The sequence below is a fragment of the Asparagus officinalis genome, chromosome 5 (genome assembly GCF_001876935.1).
Source record: "Asparagus officinalis chromosome 5, Aspof.V1, whole genome shotgun sequence".
In the NCBI taxonomy this organism is placed as follows: Eukaryota; Viridiplantae; Streptophyta; class Magnoliopsida; order Asparagales; family Asparagaceae; genus Asparagus; species Asparagus officinalis.
In genome coordinates, this window is record NC_033798.1 from 98,579,288 (window position 1) to 98,599,156 (window position 19,869).

The window sequence follows — 19,869 nt, forward strand, 5'->3', positions numbered from 1 at the left end:
CCCCCCCCCCCCCTTCTATTTTTCGTAACATCTTTTTCGGGTAACACTGGTATACTTAAAATTTTTTGGTAACACTTATATACCCTCATTTATTTTTTGATAATACTTATGTACCTAAAATTCTTAAAATTTGCACTAATTCATCCTCAATTATGCAAACATTGGAATTTTTCTCTGACAATTGCCATGTGACACCACATATTAATTTGAGAATTGTTTAACCCTTAATATTTATTTTAAAATAGGATTTTGATAGAGGTAAAAGTAAATTTCTCGGTTATTAATTGTTAAAATATTCTTTATTAATATGCGGTTTTCCTATGAGAATTTATATATAAAATTCTCACGCGTCCATAACTGAGGATGTTAAGGTGCAATTTCTGAGAACTTTAGGGTAGGTGCTGCCAAAAACATTTGAGGGTGTATAAGTGCAAAATATGAGAAACTATAGGGTATTTAAGTGCAATTAAGCCTCTAGGGCGGTTCTTCCATACAACCGACTTCTCATATCATCCCGAACCCCGGATAAATATCCCCCGCCCCCTGCCCTTCTCTCTTTCTATCTCTATCTCCCTCGTTTCGATCGAAATTCTTAGACTCATCGAAAAACCTAATCAGGTACCCCTTTCTCCTTTCAAAACCCTAGTATTTACCTTTGTCCTCTGATCTCGATAAAGCATTTTTTTTTAACTCCTCTCTCTCTTAAACCCTTCAGATCTCTTGGGCTAGGGTTTCAATTTCCACATGGATTCCGTCGACGTCGAAATCGCCAAGGCACAAGAGGAGCGAAGAAAGATGGAGGAGGTCGCCCCTCTCACCTCCGTCACCTTCGACGCCGGTCTCTATTGGCGCGACAACCGATTCGAGGGCTACGAGCGCTCGATCCCCGTCACTGAGGAGGACGACGACGCCAGAAGACGGTGGCCGGGACGTCGTTTCGTCGTATGGTCACCGGCCCCAAATCCCTCAAAGAACTGCCACGTGCTGGTGCTGAGGCCGACGATGACTCTGGGTTCAAGAAACCCTCGAGGATTATTGATCGAGAGGATGATTACAGGCGTCGGAGGCTGAATAGGATTATATCACCGGATAGAAATGACCCGTTTGCGACCGGAGAAAAGACTCCGGATCCTTCAGTGAGAACTTATGCTGATGTGATGAGAGAGGAGGCCTTGAAGAGACAAAAAGAGGATCTTTTGAAGGAAATTGCGAAGAAAAAGGAAGACGAGAAGAATAATAAGGAAGCTGCAGCAGCTGCACCTGAGCCTGCTCCACAAAAGAGAAGGAACAGATGGGATCAATCTCAGGGGGGAGAAGATCCGAGCTCTAAGAAGGCCAAGACTAGCTCAGATTGGGATGTGCCCGATTCTACTCCTGGTATTGGGTCGGGGCGCTGGGATGCGACTCCAACTCCGGGTCGGGTTGCAGGCGATGCAACCCCCGGTGTTTGCCCGTCGCAACCGCTGGGATGAAACCCCGACCGCGGTCGGTTAGCTGATGCAGATGCAACTCAGCTGCTGGCGGAGTAAACTCCTGGTGCAACTCCTGCAGGAATGACTTGGGATGCTACACCTAAGCTCGGGGGTTTGGCCACTCCGACCCCAAAGAGACAGAGATCAAGATGGGATGAAACTCCGGCGAGCATGGGAAGTGCTACACCATTGCCTGGCTCTGCAGCAACTCCTGCTGCTGCTTTCACTCCGGGGGTTACTCCCATTGGTGGTGTTGACCTTGCCACTCCGACACCAGGAGCACTTAATCTTAGAGGTGCAATGACGCCGGAGCAGTATAATTTGATGAGATGGGAGAGGGATATTGAGGAGAGGAACAGACCATTGACTGATGAAGAGCTTGATGCTATGTTTCCTCAAGAAGGGTATAAGATTCTCGACCCACCAGCTTCTTACGTGCCTATTAGAACTCCGGCGAGGAAGTTGTTGGCTACACCTACTCCTATGGGTACTCCATTATATGCTATTCCTGAAGAGAACCGTGGGCAGCAGTTTGATGTGCCAAAGGAGGCTCCTGGTGGCTTGCCATTTATGAAGCCGGAGGATTATCAATATTTTGGGGCTTTGTTGAATGAGGAAGAGGAGGAGAAGTTGTCACAGGAAGAGCAGAAGGAGAGGAAGATTATGAAGTTGTTGCTTAAGGTGAAGAATGGGACACCCCCACAGAGGAAGACGGCTCTTAGGCAGCTTACTGATAAAGCCAGGGAGTTTGGGGCTGGTCCACTGTTTAACAAGATTCTGCCTTTGCTTATGCAACCTACCTTGGAGGATCAAGAGAGGCATCTTTTGGTGAAGGTTATCGACAGGGTGTTGTATAAGTTGGATGAGCTAGTTCGGCCTTTTGTTCATAAGATTCTCGTGGTTATTGAGCCGTTGTTGATTGATGAGGACTATTATGCTCGTGTTGAAGGGAGAGAGATTATTTCCAATCTGAGTAAGGCTGCTGGTTTGGCCACTATGATTGCTGCAATGAGGCCGGATATTGACAACATTGATGAGTATGTGAGGAATACAACTGCTAGGGCTTTCAGTGTGGTTGCTTCAGCCTTGGGGATTCCTGCACTCTTGCCTTTCCTGAAGGCTGTTTGTCAGAGTAAGAAGTCTTGGCAAGCTCGGCATACGGGTATTAAGATTGTTCAGCAGATTGCTATTCTTATGGGATGTGCTGTGCTTCCACACTTGAAATCTCTTGTTGAAATCATTGAACACGGGTTGAGTGATGAGAATCAGAAGGTGAGGACAATCACTGCACTTTCTCTTGCTGCACTTGCGGAAGCAGCTGCTCCTTATGGTATTGAGAGTTTTGATTCAGTATTGAAGCCACTTTGGAAGGGCATTAGGTCTCATCGGGGTAAGGTTCTTGCTGCCTTCTTGAAGGCTATTGGTTTCATTATTCCGCTTATGGATGCTGTGTATGCTAGTTATTATACGAAGGAAGTGATGCCTATACTCATCCGTGAGTTCCAATCACCCGATGAAGAAATGAAGAAGATTGTGTTGAAGGTGGTTAAGCAATGTGTAAGCACCGAAGGTGTAGAGGCTGATTACATCCGTAATGATGTTCTTCCAGAGTTCTTCCGGAACTTCTGGGTTAGGAGGATGGCATTGGACCGTAGGAACTACAAGCAGCTCGTGGAAACCACTGTTGAGATTGCAAACAAGGTTGGAGTTGCTGATATTGTGGGAAGAGTAGTAGAGGATCTCAAGGATGAAAGTGAACCTTATAGGAGAATGGTGATGGAGACTATTGAGAAGGTTGTTGCCAACTTGGGCGCTTCAGATATTGATGCTCGGTTGGAGGAGCTTCTTATTGATGGGATTCTCTATGCTTTCCAAGAGCAAACCAGTGATGATGCAAATGTAATGCTTAATGGTTTTGGTGCTGTGGTGAACTCTCTTGGCCAGAGAGTTAAGCCATACCTTCCTCAGATTTGTGGGACAATCAAATGGCGTTTGAACAACAAGAGTGCAAAGGTTAGGCAACAAGCAGCTGATCTTATATCCCGGATTGCAGTCGTCATGAAGCAGTGCCAAGAAGAGCAACTGATGGGTCACTTGGGTGTTGTTCTGTATGAGTACCTGGGAGAAGAATATCCTGAAGTCTTGGGTTCTATTTTAGGAGCACTGAAGGCAATTGTCAACGTCATTGGTATGAATAAAATGACGCCTCCTATTAAAGATCTGCTTCCCCGTCTTACACCCATCCTGAAGAACAGACATGAAAAGGTCCAGGAAAATTGTATTGATCTTGTGGGTAGAATTGCTGATCGTGGTGCTGAGTATGTTCCTGCCAGGGAATGGATGAGGATATGTTTTGAGCTTCTTGAGATGTTGAAGGCACACAAGAAGGGAATCAGAAGAGCTACAGTGAACACTTTCGGGTACATAGCAAAAGCAATTGGTCCTCAAGATGTCCTGGCAACTCTATTGAACAATCTGAAAGTGCAAGAGCGTCAGAATCGTGTCTGTACTACTGTTGCCATTGCAATTGTTGCAGAAACCTGCTCTCCATTCACTGTTCTACCTGCCCTTATGAATGAGTACCGTGTGCCAGAGCTTAATGTGCAGAATGGGGTTCTGAAATCACTTTCTTTCCTCTTTGAGTACATAGGAGAAATGGGCAAGGATTACATCTATGCTGTTACGCCATTGCTTGAGGATGCTTTAATGGACAGGGATCTGGTTCACAGACAGACTGCTGCTTCTGCTGTTAAGCACATGGCCTTGGGAGTAGCTGGACTGGGTTGTGAGGATGCCTTGGTCCATTTACTCAATTACGTGTGGCCTAACATCTTTGAGACATCTCCTCATGTTATCAATGCTGTGATGGAGGCTATTGAAGGCATGAGAGTGGCATTGGGTGCGGCTACAATTCTTAACTACTGCCTTCAGGGTCTGTTTCATCCGGCAAGGAAAGTAAGGGAAGTGTATTGGAAGATATACAACTCGTTGTATATTGGAGCGCAAGATGCACTTGTTGCTGCATATCCTGTGCTGGAGGATGAAGGAAGCAATGTCTTCAGCCGCCCGGAGTTGTTGATGTTCGTCTGAGTTATGTGATGGAATCTCTGAAATGCATATATCAGACGTTTAACATCTATATGAATAGGTATGTTGAGTGGACTTTCTTTGTTATAATCTTTCTTGTTTTGTTGCATGTGTTGAATGATTGCATTAGTAGAGATGTTATACCACGTAGCAATTTGTTTGTGATTAATGGCTGCTTAACCTTCCTTCTGTGGCAGGAGCATGGTGTTTCCTGCAGTGTAGACCCTAATGCGTAATGTTGCATTTTCTTCTTTATCAGTTAGCTTGTCTTATTGTCTAAGAGACAGAAAACTTTGACCAAACTGGTATTATATTTATATGTTTTTTCGTGAAGTCAGTCTCGCTCGTGTGTGACGCTGACTTTCCAACTGACTGGCTGTGGGAAAAGTCATCTTTCTTAGGATAATTGGAGTATGACATTTGATTTTAAGTTAAAAATCAAGACAGACTGTCGGAGAAGTTATCTTTCTAAAGAGCTAGATGCTTCTCATTATGTGAGTGGAGACTGCAGAAAGCAGCAAGATGTTCTGTCATGGTAACTATGGGATATATTTTGGTTTGCTATTTTAAACTAGACACTAGATTTGTTTAAAAAAAATTCGAGGATAGGATGGCATGCCCGACAGATGAATTGTTCAGCTAGGTCATTCATTGTCGTCGTTTGCTTGTTGTAAGTGGTCATAAAAAAATATTCGAGGGCAAGATGTTTCTTTTTGTATGTTTTTCTCATCATGTGATTTGAGACTGCAGAAAGCAACAAGACATTCTGTCATGGTAATCATTGGATCATTTGGTTTGCTACTTTAAATTAGACACTAAGATTTGTTAAAAAAAATATTTGAGGACAGGATGAAATGCCCCACTGATGAATTTCTCAAGGTATCAACAATATTGAGGGTATGCAAGTTACTGTTTACCTTTCACTTGTTATCATGTCAATTTCAACAATATTGAGGGTATTCAGTTTACCTATCACTTGTTTTGTGTTATCATGTCAATTGTTGGATTTAGACTGTGAGAGACGAAGAGATTTGTTCTTTCACATCACGTGTTATAGCTTACTTTCTTAGTATGCCAATTACCATCATTTTTACGCTATTTAAACAGGAGGAGATAGTTAATCTTTGTGGTAAATAAGTACTCTGTGGATACGTTATAATAGCAAGAGAGCTTTTTAAGTGTTTGAATGGCAGGTGATGTTAAGGTTATTGGAGTATATTTAAATTTGGTAATTGGAAGAATACTAGTGGAATTTGACAAGTATTGTTGTCAAGCGTAATGGTGTGTTTCTGGAGGCTCTGATTGTTGGGGTTTGCGGAAGCATTTTCGCAGAAGCAATGTAATGGAACAATGAGGAGGACTCGTAAGGTCATGAAAAAGTATGTTAAGCATAGTATCTAACTCTTCTGTCTCTTTATTTTCTTTAAAAATCTTTCGAACACTCAATATGCTGAACACTTAACAGTAGTAAAAACCATGGTCTTACTTAACCTAGGATTTTGACCCCTAGTGGATGATCATGAAGCTGGTTATTTAAACATAATAAGAGGATAGATGTATACTTAGCTTATTTTTCTGTAAATAAATATTGGATATGCCTAATAGGTATTCTATAGACTATAGTTTAGCATGAGGGTCTGTATTGGTAAAAGTAGTTCATTTTTATCTAAATACGTATGTGATATCCCTGAGAACTGAGAAGTACTCTGTAGTTTATCATGAGGGTATTATACTGTAGGCTTTGTTTGTTATATATTGAGCAATTGGCAGTTGTTTTACGTAACTCAAAGAAAAATAATTCTAGTATGCTTGTAAGTAATGTTGAGGTGATTTGTCTTCTCGTATGTTCCTCCTTTGGTAGAACATCATTTGGAAATTCATTCAATTGTTATTTGTTCAATTTTTGTTTAAGATAGTAAAGTTACTAAGGTAGACATTCATAAATGATAGTATTATGTCTGGTCAAGGTATTCCTACTGTACATATCCTGCTTTTTAAAGAATTGCTTGTATCATTATATCTGCTCCATATTTGCATGTGACATGTTGGATGTGACCATTCTTCAAAATCTAGACACAAGGACTCACTTATATGCATCTTTCTGAATGAATGCCTGTATATTAATATATTACTGTTGTTTGCACATGATGGTAATGTAGTTTATAAGACGTTTAGCTTTCCCTAGAAGGACATAACATACTTCATATGACCAATTTTTTGTCAATGAAAATCTTTTCTTTTACATGTGTGATTATTGGGCAGGAATAGACAATTAGACATGTCTTTTTTTGGTTAGGGAGACCCCAATTTTCTATTTCCGTATTTCATAGTGCTGTGTGACAACCCTTTGTTGGCCTCTGAGTCCGGGTAGGATTTGATATTTGTGTTTACTGAGATGGGTTCAGTAGGTCACAGCCTCTCAATTATTATTTGCTGAAAACTTCTTATGATGCATGTAATGGTGATTTTGTTATCTTTTTGAAAGAAACCTATTAATACTTTTTGTTCAATTAACTGGATCCTGTCTCATCACTGGTGTTGGGAGAGCTCGTCTTCTTCAGATTAGATAATTATTGTTGCTAGAACTGTGATATATTTTTCCCTGAATCTACTTTTTCTAAAGGGCAAAGAGGTACTCAGCTCCTTACGTGTCATCCTGTCATTTGGACATGGAAGACCTCAATAAGTAATTGCTAAGTAGATTATGTTTAAGAAAGTTTGCAGAGAAGGAAAATGCTAGAAAACCCTACCTCTGGGTGGATTCACGAATATAGGCTTTAAGTTAAACTTATATATTATATATATTATATACTATTATTATATATATATATTATATTATATATGAGGAATACTGGATATGCTTGCGGGGGCGCGGCCGGCGGGCCTACAAGCACAAAATTTGTGCTGGTAGTTGATGTGGCATATTATCCTCACTCTATTATTCAAATGTGCGGGACCCATTCATGTGTTTTGGATGTTAGTCCCTACGAACTATGACGTGAATGAGAATGCAGACACCTCCACTTTACAAGCACAAAATTTGTGATTCGGTACCAAGTATACCCATTTTTCTTCTCTCTCCTCTCTCTCTCCTATATTATATATATATATATATATATATATATATATATATATTAATAATGGATTAATGGAGGTATCCTTGTCATAGGAAGTGGATTTCTCCTATGACGCCTCTAAAATCACAATGATTGCAACGACATATATAGGTGACCGATCTCCGTTGAACTTGATCTCTATATTCTAAAACCCAACACAACCAAAGTTATGGGGTGAACCGCCGTCGCTTTGACCCTTCATCCACTCGTATCAATATTTAACGGTTTGAATGAATAGAACTTTTCACATGCTCGATGGAGGGATCATCAAACGACGATGGATTCACCCCAAACTTCGTGTGTTGGGGTTTTAGGAATTATGTTAGATCAAGCTTCAACGGAGCGGATCATCCATAATGTGCTCGCTCAATTATCATGTGATATATTAGAGGCGTCATAGGAGGAATCCCCTCCTATGACAAGGTATACCCCATTTAATCTCTCTCTCTTCTCCTCTCTATACTATAGTATAAGTTGACACAAGTTTTACTCTATATATATATATATATATAGAGCAAAACTTGTGTCCACTTAAGTGGACATCCACTAAACTTTTTAACCCTTAGATGTTTCCTAGGGATCCTTGCATGATATGAAGTGACTTTTTATATGTTAAATGAGTGGATATAAAGTTTGGTGGACACACTATTCACTATCCACTTAAGTTGACACAAGTTCTACTCTATATATATATATATATATATGAGATTAATGGGTGTCCTTGATGTGGAGGGGATTTCCTCCTTGACAATGATGTGGCATAATCCTCACCATGTGAAATTCTCTCTCTTATTTTATTCTCTCTCTTTCACATGGTGGAGATTGTGTCACATCATTGTCAAGGAGGAAAATCCCCTCCTTGTCAAGGATACCCATTAATCTCGTACACACACACCACATCTGACGAAGTACATCCAGATCATAAAACCTTGAGAAATAAAAATCAGCTTTCTTATGGATGCTTGTTGCCAGTTTTCAGGAGAAACTTTCTTGGTACTTTAGAAGACTCTTATTGAATCTGGTATGGTAGGGTTGATCTATTAATGACTTCAAGGCTTTTTTCTGTTAAAATGATCAATAAACACACTAGTGATGCTGAAATGTCCTTTGGTAAAATTTAGGTTTTCTCTGAGTAACTGTATTCCTTTTCTTTTGCCTCGCGTGCCTGTTCTAGTGGGGGTTGGTGGAGAGATTAAGTGGGAAGCAAGCAACAATTTTGAGCAAAAGTACTGTTGATAAGCATTCTATGTATGAAGAGATGTTGATAAGCATCATTAATCATATATCTTTATTTAGTTTTGTTCATTTTAGTATCTCATTTCTTGCTTGTTCTTTTGAGTTTGGTAGCTTGTCCCCATTATGATACAGTGTTTAAATTCGCAGGGGCAGCTTCAACTATAATACATCGTTACTCATGTTTCAGCTGAAGGGAGACTATGGGCATTCTACATTTGTCTGTTGTTTTTTCTGTTCTCGGATCCTTAACATACACTTATCAACTGTACTTGTTTGGTTCTCAGGTGCAGGCTTTAAGGTGGATACAGGACTGATCTCTTGCTGTGAGGAATGACCATGGATTCTACCGCATCTGCTCTACGATGTTATTTCTATTGCTTATGGGACTTCTCTCTGGATTACTCATGCACTCTTATCTGATTCTTGTTTTGGCAATGTCATTATTTTCCTTCTTGGGTCCTATTTAGTATTAGTTAATGTATTGCTGATGTACTCAGTGATGTGGACCAAAAATCTGTTAGCTTATTAGTTAACTCTCAAACGTATTGTATATTTGATGCATTACACGTTTTGAGTATTTTTTTTTTTGCTTCTCTTTTTTCTCTCCTTGTGCTCCCGACTTGCCAAAATTATGAATTGAAGATTTGATCGGGCTTATTTTATGCGGGTACTCTGTCCTTTGTAGTCTGCTTCCTTTCAGGTAAATGGAGGCTTCTGAATCATGCCCATATCCTCGATTTGTAATCAGGATAGTTTCAGATTTGACTCAAATGCAAGATTTTGGGTCCCCTGCAGTCTGCAAGCAGCTTCTGCTTCCTCTTGTGTGTGGTTAATTTGTGCTTCGCTCCGTCGTCTATTAGGGTAGTGGCGAGCAGGAAGTCCACTGTTTGCGCAATGAAAATTGAATATTGTTTCTTTTACTTCAATTTTTTTTCTCTAGAATTGACGCGCCCCCTTACGCGGACGTATCCATCTTCTTCCTTTTTCAACTTTTACCTCCTAAGTAAGAAACTAGTGGGAAAATCAGTGTTTTCTTCTGGTAATAGCATGAACTGCATTGTTGTTCATCATCTATCTCCAAAATCTCATCTGTCTGTATTAGTTCCAATTTCGTTACCCTCAGATTTGCGAGCTTGCTCCTTATTTACATTGTTTAACCTGGACTTTGTATTCCATTTCAGCTTTCAAGAAATATCATGCAATTGGGTGATCTATTTAGAAGTTTTCAATTCATACTGCAAAAAAGAAAATTATTTTTGTAATTTGTATTTTATAACAAAATTATTTCTGCAAATTGATGTGCCGAAACTATATCTAAGCATTGTCATCTATTGTTGAATGAAGTGGTAGATGGAATGGTACCATTTAGCTTTGCTTTGGTAGGGGGTTTGAAGAGGGGAGGTTTTGTGAGGGGATGTGCAATGAGGTAGAAGGAGGGATATCCCTTTTACGGCTTGGTTTGGTAGGAGCAAGGAGGGAGGATAATGTGAGGTGAGGCTCGATGAGGAGCAATGAATGATATACAGTTCATAGTCCTTGTTTGGTTGGAGGGGGAGTGAGAGGAGATATATGATTTTTTATAGTTTATATTTTATTTTCTCTCATCTTACTGTTGCGTCCCTCAAAATTGGAAAGGCTTTCTCTTTCTTTACTTTTTAGTTTATTTTTGTATTTTTTTTCCTTCTCCCTCTACTCTACCTCGTATTTCCTTCCCTTTAAAGGATTTTTAGTTTTACTCCTCACTTTACTGTATCTACTCTCCTACTAAACCTAGCCTGTATGCTTACTTTTCTATTCCTTTTCCTCTGTCCTCTTGTATCCTTCCAATTTAGAGGGATTATTCTCTCTCTAACTTTTTGCTTATTTTTCCCCTTCCTTCACCTTCCATTTCCTCCTATCACACATTCTCTTTCCTCCTACCAAACCAAGCATTAAGTGAATGAGGTAGCCAACAAAGATTGGTCATGAGATACTTTATATTATTGATTATATAGAAAGCCTACAACTCACTAATAGCATCTTCTCGATGAATGGGCCCATGAAGGATATTAGTTCAATAGCTTATATAAAAGTCTTTTTAAATGTAGGGCTCATTAGATGAATCGATGCAGTTCATCCACCTAAGCAATTGTAGGCATTAATATAGAGTATCTCTTCCCGAACAGTGGCGGAAACTTCTCATGTAATTTCTTTTGACTAACTTAAATTTCCTTTTCTTTTGTTTATTCACTGTGAAGAATATTATCTTCAAAAAAAAAATTTTGCTGACTTGATAATTCCTGGGATTGTCATGATAATTTGAGTAAGTAGGAATTTTATTTAATAATTATCATTTTCTAAAGATCCACGAGTTGGTCTGAGAAGAAGTTCTGAGTTTCTCTTCTATCATAAAAAGTCACATCTGATATAAATAAACAATACAAAGGTCAAAAAAGGTGGTTGAAGTAGCTTAACTGACCACAAATTTGTGAACATGAAACATGCGGTTTTGAGTTCGTCCAAGCTTCGCTCCAAAGAAAAGGGTGTCTCTTCTATTCCATCCAAACTGCTAGCTAGATATTTTATAAAGAAGAAAGTTTTATAATTGGGATCTTATTTTTTTTTTGTCACGAGAACACTATTTTCACTTCAAGAATCATTGTTTATACTACAGTAAATCTAAATTTAATCCTTTATAAGAGAGATATTGTTCATGATACAGCAATTTACTGTATCATAAGAGAGTAAGTATTGTAGCATAGACAATGAATCTAATTTGCTCCTCTGCGATTGAGATATGTTTCATGCTATAGTATTTTACTATATCGTAAACAGTAAATCAAATCTGCTCCTCCATACTTGAAATTACTATTTATGCTATAGTTTTACTATAGCAAAACAATAGAGCAAATCAAACGTATTAAAACTTGGATCTTTCTTTAAATATAGAGGAGTAAATATGATTTCTAAATCAAATATATTAAAACTTGGATCCTCCTTTAAGTGTAGAGGAGTAGATATGATTTTAACTTATGAGCATACAATAACTAAATCAAATGTATTAAAACTTAGAAGAAAGTAAATTCAAAATGCAGTACTTAAAAAAATAAGGGGTCATGCTTTGCACAGGGTGCACCCTTATTTTTATGAAATTGTAAAATAAGATCTCGACGGAAAGGGAAAAACTCAAGACTCTTGAAGATCGCGGTTTGCAGGAGAACGAGGTTGAAGAAATGCAAGGCGAGCAATGCTAGCCACAGTGGCTGTACTCCCGCGGTGATTGATTAGGATGTGGGGTTGACTAAAGGGTTTAGGGGTATAAGTCTAGAATTTAGGGTAGAATAGGGTCAAATGTAAGTATTGCTCAATGCAAGGGTTGTGAGCCCGTGAGTAGTTATGCTCCGAGAAATATGCTAGGCGATCAGTTCTCACAACCAAAACTAAAAATTTATGTTATTATATTTACTTTGTTGTCTTTACTTTATGTTGCTGTTTATTTCATTATGTTTTTCTGCTTTAAATTATCATTTAGATTTGTAAGTTAATTTCTTTATTTTAATGCAATTTACATTCATGCAATACTTTCTTGATTTTCAATCAATCAATTTCCCAATAAGGAGGAACTTTCTATCATTAAAGTATATTCTTCACAGTCCATATCGCTAAACTTTAAGTGCCACACGGTCGATTTTAGAGCAAACAAGTACTAGAGCTCTATCTATACGGCCACCTTCCTAACATACTCAATTTGCATACTCAATTTACACTATGTCAATTGGCATTTGAGTTGCGTTTATGTGAAAAATCACAATTACATTTATAGCTATAAGAAAATAATTTAAAAAAAAAACTGTGTCCCTCTATGATGTTAGCTGGCGTTCCTATAAGTCTATAATCCATAATGCACATATCTAAATTATAGATGGCGATTTTGATGTAAGTAAAACTTTGCAAAATTTTTGTGTCCAGATTTTTTTTGAACTAAAAAAACAGGGAGAGATTTCATGTTCATAATATATATTAGCTTACCAATCAGTAAAATTTACAAACAGCACGACTTTGTGAAGAAAGAAAACATGGAACTAATTGAACGATAGGGAGCGGACCTTGTCGTCACCTATCAGAACAAGAAACCCATGATTCTGGCCTCACAACTGATAAAACAACTATATCACAAGGAAACTATCAAAACAAAAACCCAAAGCATAGAGTTTGAAGAGCCTGGAGATACATATCACAAAACAGCCCCTCGAGACCGAAAAGAAAAAAGATAAGAGGAAGACAGAGGCTATGCCTACTGAAGAAGGGGGAAGCCGACTGTCTCGCTAGAAGTTACCTCCTGCAACATTCACATTTTTCTTCTTTGCGATTTCCTGGAACTCCAGCTTGATGCAGCCCTACGAATTCTTCTTGCCATTCTATCTTCTTCAGTACCTGTCCAGAAAAAAGTGTATATTGCTATGTTAGAGGCAATATTTTCAGGGGTCGGCAAAACATCTCTGAAAATTAGGAAATTGCGGATGTTCCAAATCCACCAACAATAGCAAGGTAACACAACTTTCCAAACTAATATGATATCTGTGCTAATCATAGGGCTCCTGCGGATATTAATGAGTTCATCCATGTGGTGAGGCCATAAATCAGCACAAATGTTAGGGAAAAGCAAGGACCAAACAGCATTAGAAAATTGACATTGAATAAATAAATGGTCTTGATTCTCAACTTCCTGATAGCAAAAAGGGCATCGGGGGTCACCAATATTCCATCCTTTATGGCCTGTTTGGATGGAAGGTAGAGAGGGGGAAGGGAAGGAAAATTTTAATTTAACCTTGTTTGGGAGTTTCATTTAGGAGGATAGAGGAGGGGAATGGAGGGGAAGTTTGGTCCAAATTCTTATACCCCAAATTGGAGTGTAATGGAGGGGAAGAGAAGGAAGGGGAATTTTTTTCCTTCCTTCTCCTTCTTTCATTTTCCTAAGTAAACTCCCAAACACACCATTAGATATGAGATTAGCCTTGATATTAAGTTTATTCTTGTTGACAATCCAGAAAAATATCTTTACCTTTGTCGGATTGGGGGATTTCCATATGAATTTGAATAGAGGTAATTTCACTCCCCCAGAGTTCACCACAGTGTAAAGGGTCTTGACTGAATATTTACCTGACAGATGAAGAGGCCACCAAAGATAGTCTTTTGAATGACTATCAACAGAGGATAGAGTATCCAGAAAGGATCTCAGACTTGCTATATCAGATCTCTCTACTGTGGTGGAACCTCTTCTTAAAATGATGTGCCAGTTCCAGAAGTTATCAACCATGAACCCTTGGGAGTGAGAATTACAGTTGGGGGAGAAGGCGAGGTTGAAAGCTTTGGGGAACAAACTACTGAGAGAGTTGACACCGGCCCACTTATCAATCCAAAATCTGCAAGACTTTCCATCTCCTACTTGCCATCTAGCAAAACTAAAGAAATCTGAGTTTATAGAGTGCAGATCTTTGAGGAGTTTAGAGGCCAGAGATTTAGGAAGGCATAAAACAAGGTTTGAACCATCTTTAGAATACAAGGAGAAGATCACTCGGCTGATGAAATTGTTTCTGTCAAGGATTTTCCAAATCCATTTAGAAAAAAGGTTGAACTGAAGATGACTAAATTGATAACTCCTAGACCCCCTTCTTGCTTATCTTTACACACTGTGTCCCAGGAAACAAGACACTTAGCTTTGGGAAAATGGTGACTGCCACTCCAGAGGAAGTTTCTTCTGATTTTGTCAATGGCTTTGATAAGCCATGAAGGAAGTTTAAAGAAAGACATGAAGTAGAGGGGAAGAGATGACAACACTGAGTTAAGTAGGGTTAGACGACCACCAAACGACAATGATTTGTGCTTCCAAAGAGACAGTTTTTTAGAGGAGTCTAAGAGGGGTTGTCATTCCCTTCTAGTTAGAGACCATTTTTTGAGAGGCAGACCTAGGTATGAAAAGGGAAGGGATCCAACAGAATAGTTAAGGATTCTAGCTAGTTGTAGGCTTTTGTGAGGAATTCTACCTAGATAGAATAGATTGGTTTTGAGATTGTTGACCTTAAGACCTGAGATATTGACAGAGATAAGAAGGATGATCTTGAGAGTAATCATGTCTGAAGAAGAGGCCTTAGAGAAGATGATAGTATCATCTGTAAATTGAAGGGATCTAATGGAGTTTAATTCCCCCTTAAGCTGGGGATCAGAAAGATCTCCCGATGCTACACTAGTGGTGAGCATTCTATTTAGAACATCAACAACTAGTAGAAATAGCATAGGAGAGAGAGGGTCTCTTTGTCTAAGGTCCCTGTAACAAGAGAAGAATTTGGAAGGGGACCCATTGACCAGGACCGCAACTTTGGAAGATGAAAGAATGTGTTTGATCCACAGACACCATTTGGGACTAAAACCCCTAGCGTCATAAGAGAAAATGAGAAAATTCTAATTGATCCTAAAGGGTTCATTGTAAAATATCTTTCTTAAAAATATCTTTCTTAAAAATAATAGTTTATCTTTCTTAAAAATTCCAATTGATCCTAAAGATGTAAAGGTTCATTGTAAAATGTCTTTCTTAAAAATAACTTTCTTAAAAATAAAATATCTTTCTTAAAAATATCTTTTGTGTCCAGATTGATCCTAAAGATGTAAAGGTTCATTGCAAAATATCTTTCTTAAAAATAATACAAATTATAATAATTGTTTATATTCATATTTTATTTTCCTTTTCATTACTTTAATTTTTTATTTTAAAACTTTACCTTTCAGCCCATTGTTATATTATATTTCTTGGTTAAATATCAGAAAACACCCTTAACTTTGGACTATTATTTGAAAAACCACCTTGACTTACAAAATATTACAAAACCTCCATAAATATAGGTTTTATCACAAAATCTCCCATTAACTTTCAAATTTTATTAGAAAATCTCATTTAACTTTGAGATTTTATCAAGAAACCCTTCTAAATTTTCCGATAGTGATAATAATCATCCAAAGTTGGGGGTTTGGGTTTTATGATATTTAGCTATCTTTTTTTCAGCAACCTAACACATTTAATTTACAGACGCGCACTCATATTATTAATAGTTAACCAAAGGAGCGTTTCGTAAATGCAACGCGGACTAATCCGTTGCCCGCTCCGTCTCCTCTGCTCTTCAGACAAAGAAAAGAGGATACGAAAGCAACTACCTTCGCGGGGGAACAGTAGCCGTCAAAAAGAGACTACCGTCGACTAAACCAACGGCCCAGATCTCTTCTCGTCGCCTCCAACGACCCCGTGCTTTCTAGTCTTCGGAAGCTTCCCAGATTCCCATTCGCACTTCGCCGTATCTCTCTCTATTTTTTTTTTCATAAATAAAAGAAGAAAGAAACTAACAAATAAAAGAGATACATTGTTGATCGCTTTTTTGGATTATTTGGGAACCCTGGAAGTTAGTGTTGTTTGTTTTCTTTAATGCTAGATTTGTCGCTGGATATTTGGGTGGAATTCTGAGCTCGTGTCGGTCTTTTGAGGTTAGATCCATTTCTTTGTTTTGGATCTACTTTAAAATTCATTTGATGTTCAATTTCTTGAGTTTTAATTGACTGACAACTGAATTCCTAGCTGAATGCCTGATTTCAATTTTAGATTGCTAACTCTTTCTCATCATAATTATGTTGAATATGATAACATTTTGATCCTATCAATTTACCCCCAAGTGTAGAGGGAACAGGAATTTTAGTGACGAGAAGGAATTTAAAAAAAAAAAAACTTTTTTTTTGCGTCCTGTGCGATTTCTAAATAGAAATGTTATGATTTCCTTATTGTTTCCCATGATCCATGGCTTATATTTAAAAAGGTGTTGTCTTTTAGACTTTTACTTCATAGGTTATTGATTTGGGTTCTGAGGTCATTTGGTCCAGGAATTTCGGAGCTAATTCGCAGACTAAACTGATAGTTTTGAATGTTATAATTGTTCGTTCGGATGATCCTTTTCTCGATTTAAAAGTCTTGCTTGGTATTGTGCTCCATTCCTATGAGTGTGCTTGGATGATGATGATGATATAGATGCATAATGAACTTTATCCCTGATACAGTTAGCTCCTTCTTCAGCTAAATTGGGTGTTTTGTCCAGAATCACTAGAGCTTTGGTGGAATATTCATACTGTAATTCAGAAATACTGTTGCTAGCAATACTTTTGCACGAGGTACACAACCTTTGACTTCTAATGGGGTGGGCGAACATTTACAGAAGGCGCCTACAGGTGTTCGCTGTTGCTTTGGTGATCTACTTGGACTATAAGGTTCATTTGTCCCTCCTGACTCTATTTGTTCTCTCTTTTATTAGTTTGCATGTTTGCTTGAACTCAGAAAACCATCCTCGAGTTTTATGTTTTGTTGTGGCAGGCTGTACAGAAGAGAGTGAAATATCTCAGCAAAAGTAAGAAGGATGCTATTTGGGAAAGAACCCACCAGAGAAACGCTAAACGCTTGCTGAATCTGATATTACAGTTAAAAGGTTTGTGGGTGAAACTTGGCCAATATTTGTCTACTCGAGCTGATGTGCTTCCTGAGGCTTATATAAACGCCCTCAGGCAGTTGCAGGATTCTCTTCCTCCTCGTCCTCTGAAAGAGGTGAGTTATGCTCATTAAAAAAAATGACATGCAGTTTTGATATCTTTTTTGGAGATGGATGTGTAAGGTTCTTTTTTTACTGGTTATTCACGTGCCTGAGTCTTAATTGAGTTCATGCCTTGTGATCAACTTTTGAACATCATGACAAACTACACAAGTGCTTAGCACCTTTCATTGTCCCTTTTTGTATCATTATGCAAAAGGTAATTCTTATTTTGCATATGTTAGTCATAAGGGAAGGAATTGTCTTTTGAGTTAGTACACTAATTTTGGTATGGAATTATGACAGATTTCACTAACTCAATATCAAATGTCCCTTTTTATAACTGGATGCACCTTTGGTCTCCATTTCTTTCTTTCTTGAAAATGGATATTCTTACAGTTGAAGGATCTAATACCCTTTTGGTAAGTTATTCTACAATGAATGATTTATTGCCCCCCACCCCCACTCTTCCCCCTCCTCCGTCTCTTTGCTTGCTAACATGTTGGCCTTGAAGTCCCATTATCTTTCCTTTTTCTTATCAAAGATGTCTTCTTGTATTCTACTTTAAACTCTAAACTTTGATTTTAATTCTTACTTTTTTGGAAGGGAAGAAAGGAGAAGTCTATGCAGTGTGGGAAGGAGAGTTCTTTTTAAGTCATAATAGATGAATACAGAAATAGTTTCTCTCTTCATGGACATATAAGTCAGTAACTTTGGTAGAATCATCAGAATGTTACAGTAAGGATCTTAAAGGTCTACTGGGAAAGAAAAGGGGACAATATCGAAATTTAGATCACATAGTATTTTTGTTTAATTTATCTACTTAATTAAGAAGTCATCTCTCAGATAAAGTTGTGAGAATCTATCAGCTATTGCATATGCTGAGGTCATAAGCTAGCATGTTTATAAATATGTAAGTCCTCTTTTTCTTGTCCTTTTTCTTTTGAATAAGATCTTCCTGTCTGCGCAGGTTCGCCGAACCCTAAAGAAGGAGTTTGGAAAATCCATCAGTGATCTTTTCTGTAGTTTTGTTGAAACACCTCTTGCAACAGCATCTGTAAGTCTGCATTAGCATATGGTTATCGATGCAGAATGATTTATATCCTCTGTTGTACAATCACTAAATAAACCAGAAAATCTAGATGGTACCTAAATATGGTGTGATGTTGTAGATAGCACAAGTCCACCGTGCAACACTGAAAGAGGGGCAGGAAGTTGTTGTTAAAATTCAACACGAGGGCATCAAAGAAGTCATATTAGAGGTTCCCTATCTGATTATTTCAGCATGATCACATTAAACCTATGACAAAAGTCGTTGCCTGATGGATGTTGATCCTGCAGGACTTGAAGAATGCAAAATCCATAGTTGACTGGATAGCATGGGCAGAGCCTCAATATGACTTCAGCCCGATGATAGATGAATGGTGTAAAGAGGCACCCAAAGAACTCGACTTTAATCGTGAAGCAGGTATGCTTATTATAAGTAGCCTATTGAAAATTTGAAGATTTTTTTCTCAAACGGAAAAAAGAAAATAAATATGTAGACTGAACAATAGAGGTATTTCTTTTCTTTCTCCATATTGGCAAATTAAACTATATCTTGAGGTTCTTTACATTTATACCTCTCATGATTACTGTATCTCAATTTAATCGATATCTTGAGGTTCTGTACATTTATACCTCTCATGATTACTGTAGCTGATAATGAGCTTCCTATTGTAGAGAATACGAGAAAAGTTTCCGAAAATCTCTGTGGCAAAAGTGTGCATAATGACAACAGTCCCTATAGTAGTCCTGATGTACTGATTCCAGAAGTTATACAGGTGAAACTCAGAAAATTGAGTCTATATCTAGTTTAAAAAAAAAACAATCCAATTAGTCCTCTTTCTATTCTTGTTTAATAATTCTTATCTCCTTTCCACTTTGGTTTCACATGGCAGTCATCTGAGAAGGTCCTCATCTTGCAATATATGGATGGCATTCGATTAAGTGATAATGAAGCACTGGAGGCATATGGGATTGACAAGAAAAAAGTTGTTGAAGAAATAACACGAGCATATGCTCATCAGATATATGTTGATGGCTTCTTCAATGGCGATCCTCATCCTGGTATGCTTGAATTTGGCCCTTTTTGGGGAATAGAAGTGATGTAGTGGTATTTTGGATCAATCACTCCATAGATTGAGTTGATGGCTCTTATGGATCCATGTTAGATGTATGTTTCATGCAGGAAACTTTCTTGTAAGCAAGCAACACCCACACCGCCCGATTTTGCTCGACTTCGGGCTTACGAAGTCTATATCAAGTTCAATGAAACAAGCTCTTGCAAAAATGTTCCTGGCTTGTGCTGAGGTACAAACTTAA

The 19,869-nt window shown here is 38.2% G+C and overlaps 3 protein-coding genes across 7 annotated transcripts in view; 2 read left to right on the top strand and 1 right to left on the bottom strand.

The window, feature by feature from the left end:
• LOC109840343 (splicing factor 3B subunit 1-like) lies at positions 531-9,568 on the top strand. The gene is given in 5 exon segments (XM_020408945.1): positions 531-904; positions 907-1,448; positions 1,450-1,480; positions 1,483-4,620; positions 9,059-9,568. Coding segments are annotated over 4 exon segments (3,813 nt in total). The 5' UTR covers positions 531-744; the 3' UTR covers positions 4,563-4,620; positions 9,059-9,568.
• Positions 12,948-15,305, bottom strand: LOC109842239. The gene is made up of 5 exons (XM_020411140.1): positions 15,301-15,305; positions 14,969-15,215; positions 14,582-14,664; positions 14,051-14,484; positions 12,948-13,324 (listed from the first exon to the last, which is right to left on the bottom strand). The coding sequence occupies exons 1-5, from the start codon at positions 15,303-15,305 to the stop codon at positions 13,239-13,241; spliced, it is 855 nt and encodes a 284-aa protein (XP_020266729.1). The 3' UTR covers positions 12,948-13,238.
• LOC109840344 overlaps positions 16,033-19,869 on the top strand; it is a 14,555-nt gene continuing 10,718 nt past the window's right edge. For 2 of the 5 annotated variants that reach the window (XM_020408946.1, XM_020408950.1), the window contains exons 1-9: positions 16,240-16,420; positions 17,023-17,191; positions 17,295-17,522; positions 18,476-18,562; positions 18,678-18,767; positions 18,847-18,973; positions 19,228-19,328; positions 19,446-19,614; positions 19,736-19,857. In XM_020408946.1, coding sequence (XP_020264535.1) covers positions 17,117-17,191; positions 17,295-17,522; positions 18,476-18,562; positions 18,678-18,767; positions 18,847-18,973; positions 19,228-19,328; positions 19,446-19,614; positions 19,736-19,857 — 999 coding nt within the window. In that variant the 5' untranslated portion in view covers positions 16,240-16,420; positions 17,023-17,116. The other 3 variants (XM_020408948.1, XM_020408947.1, XM_020408949.1) reach the window with 3 other exon arrangements.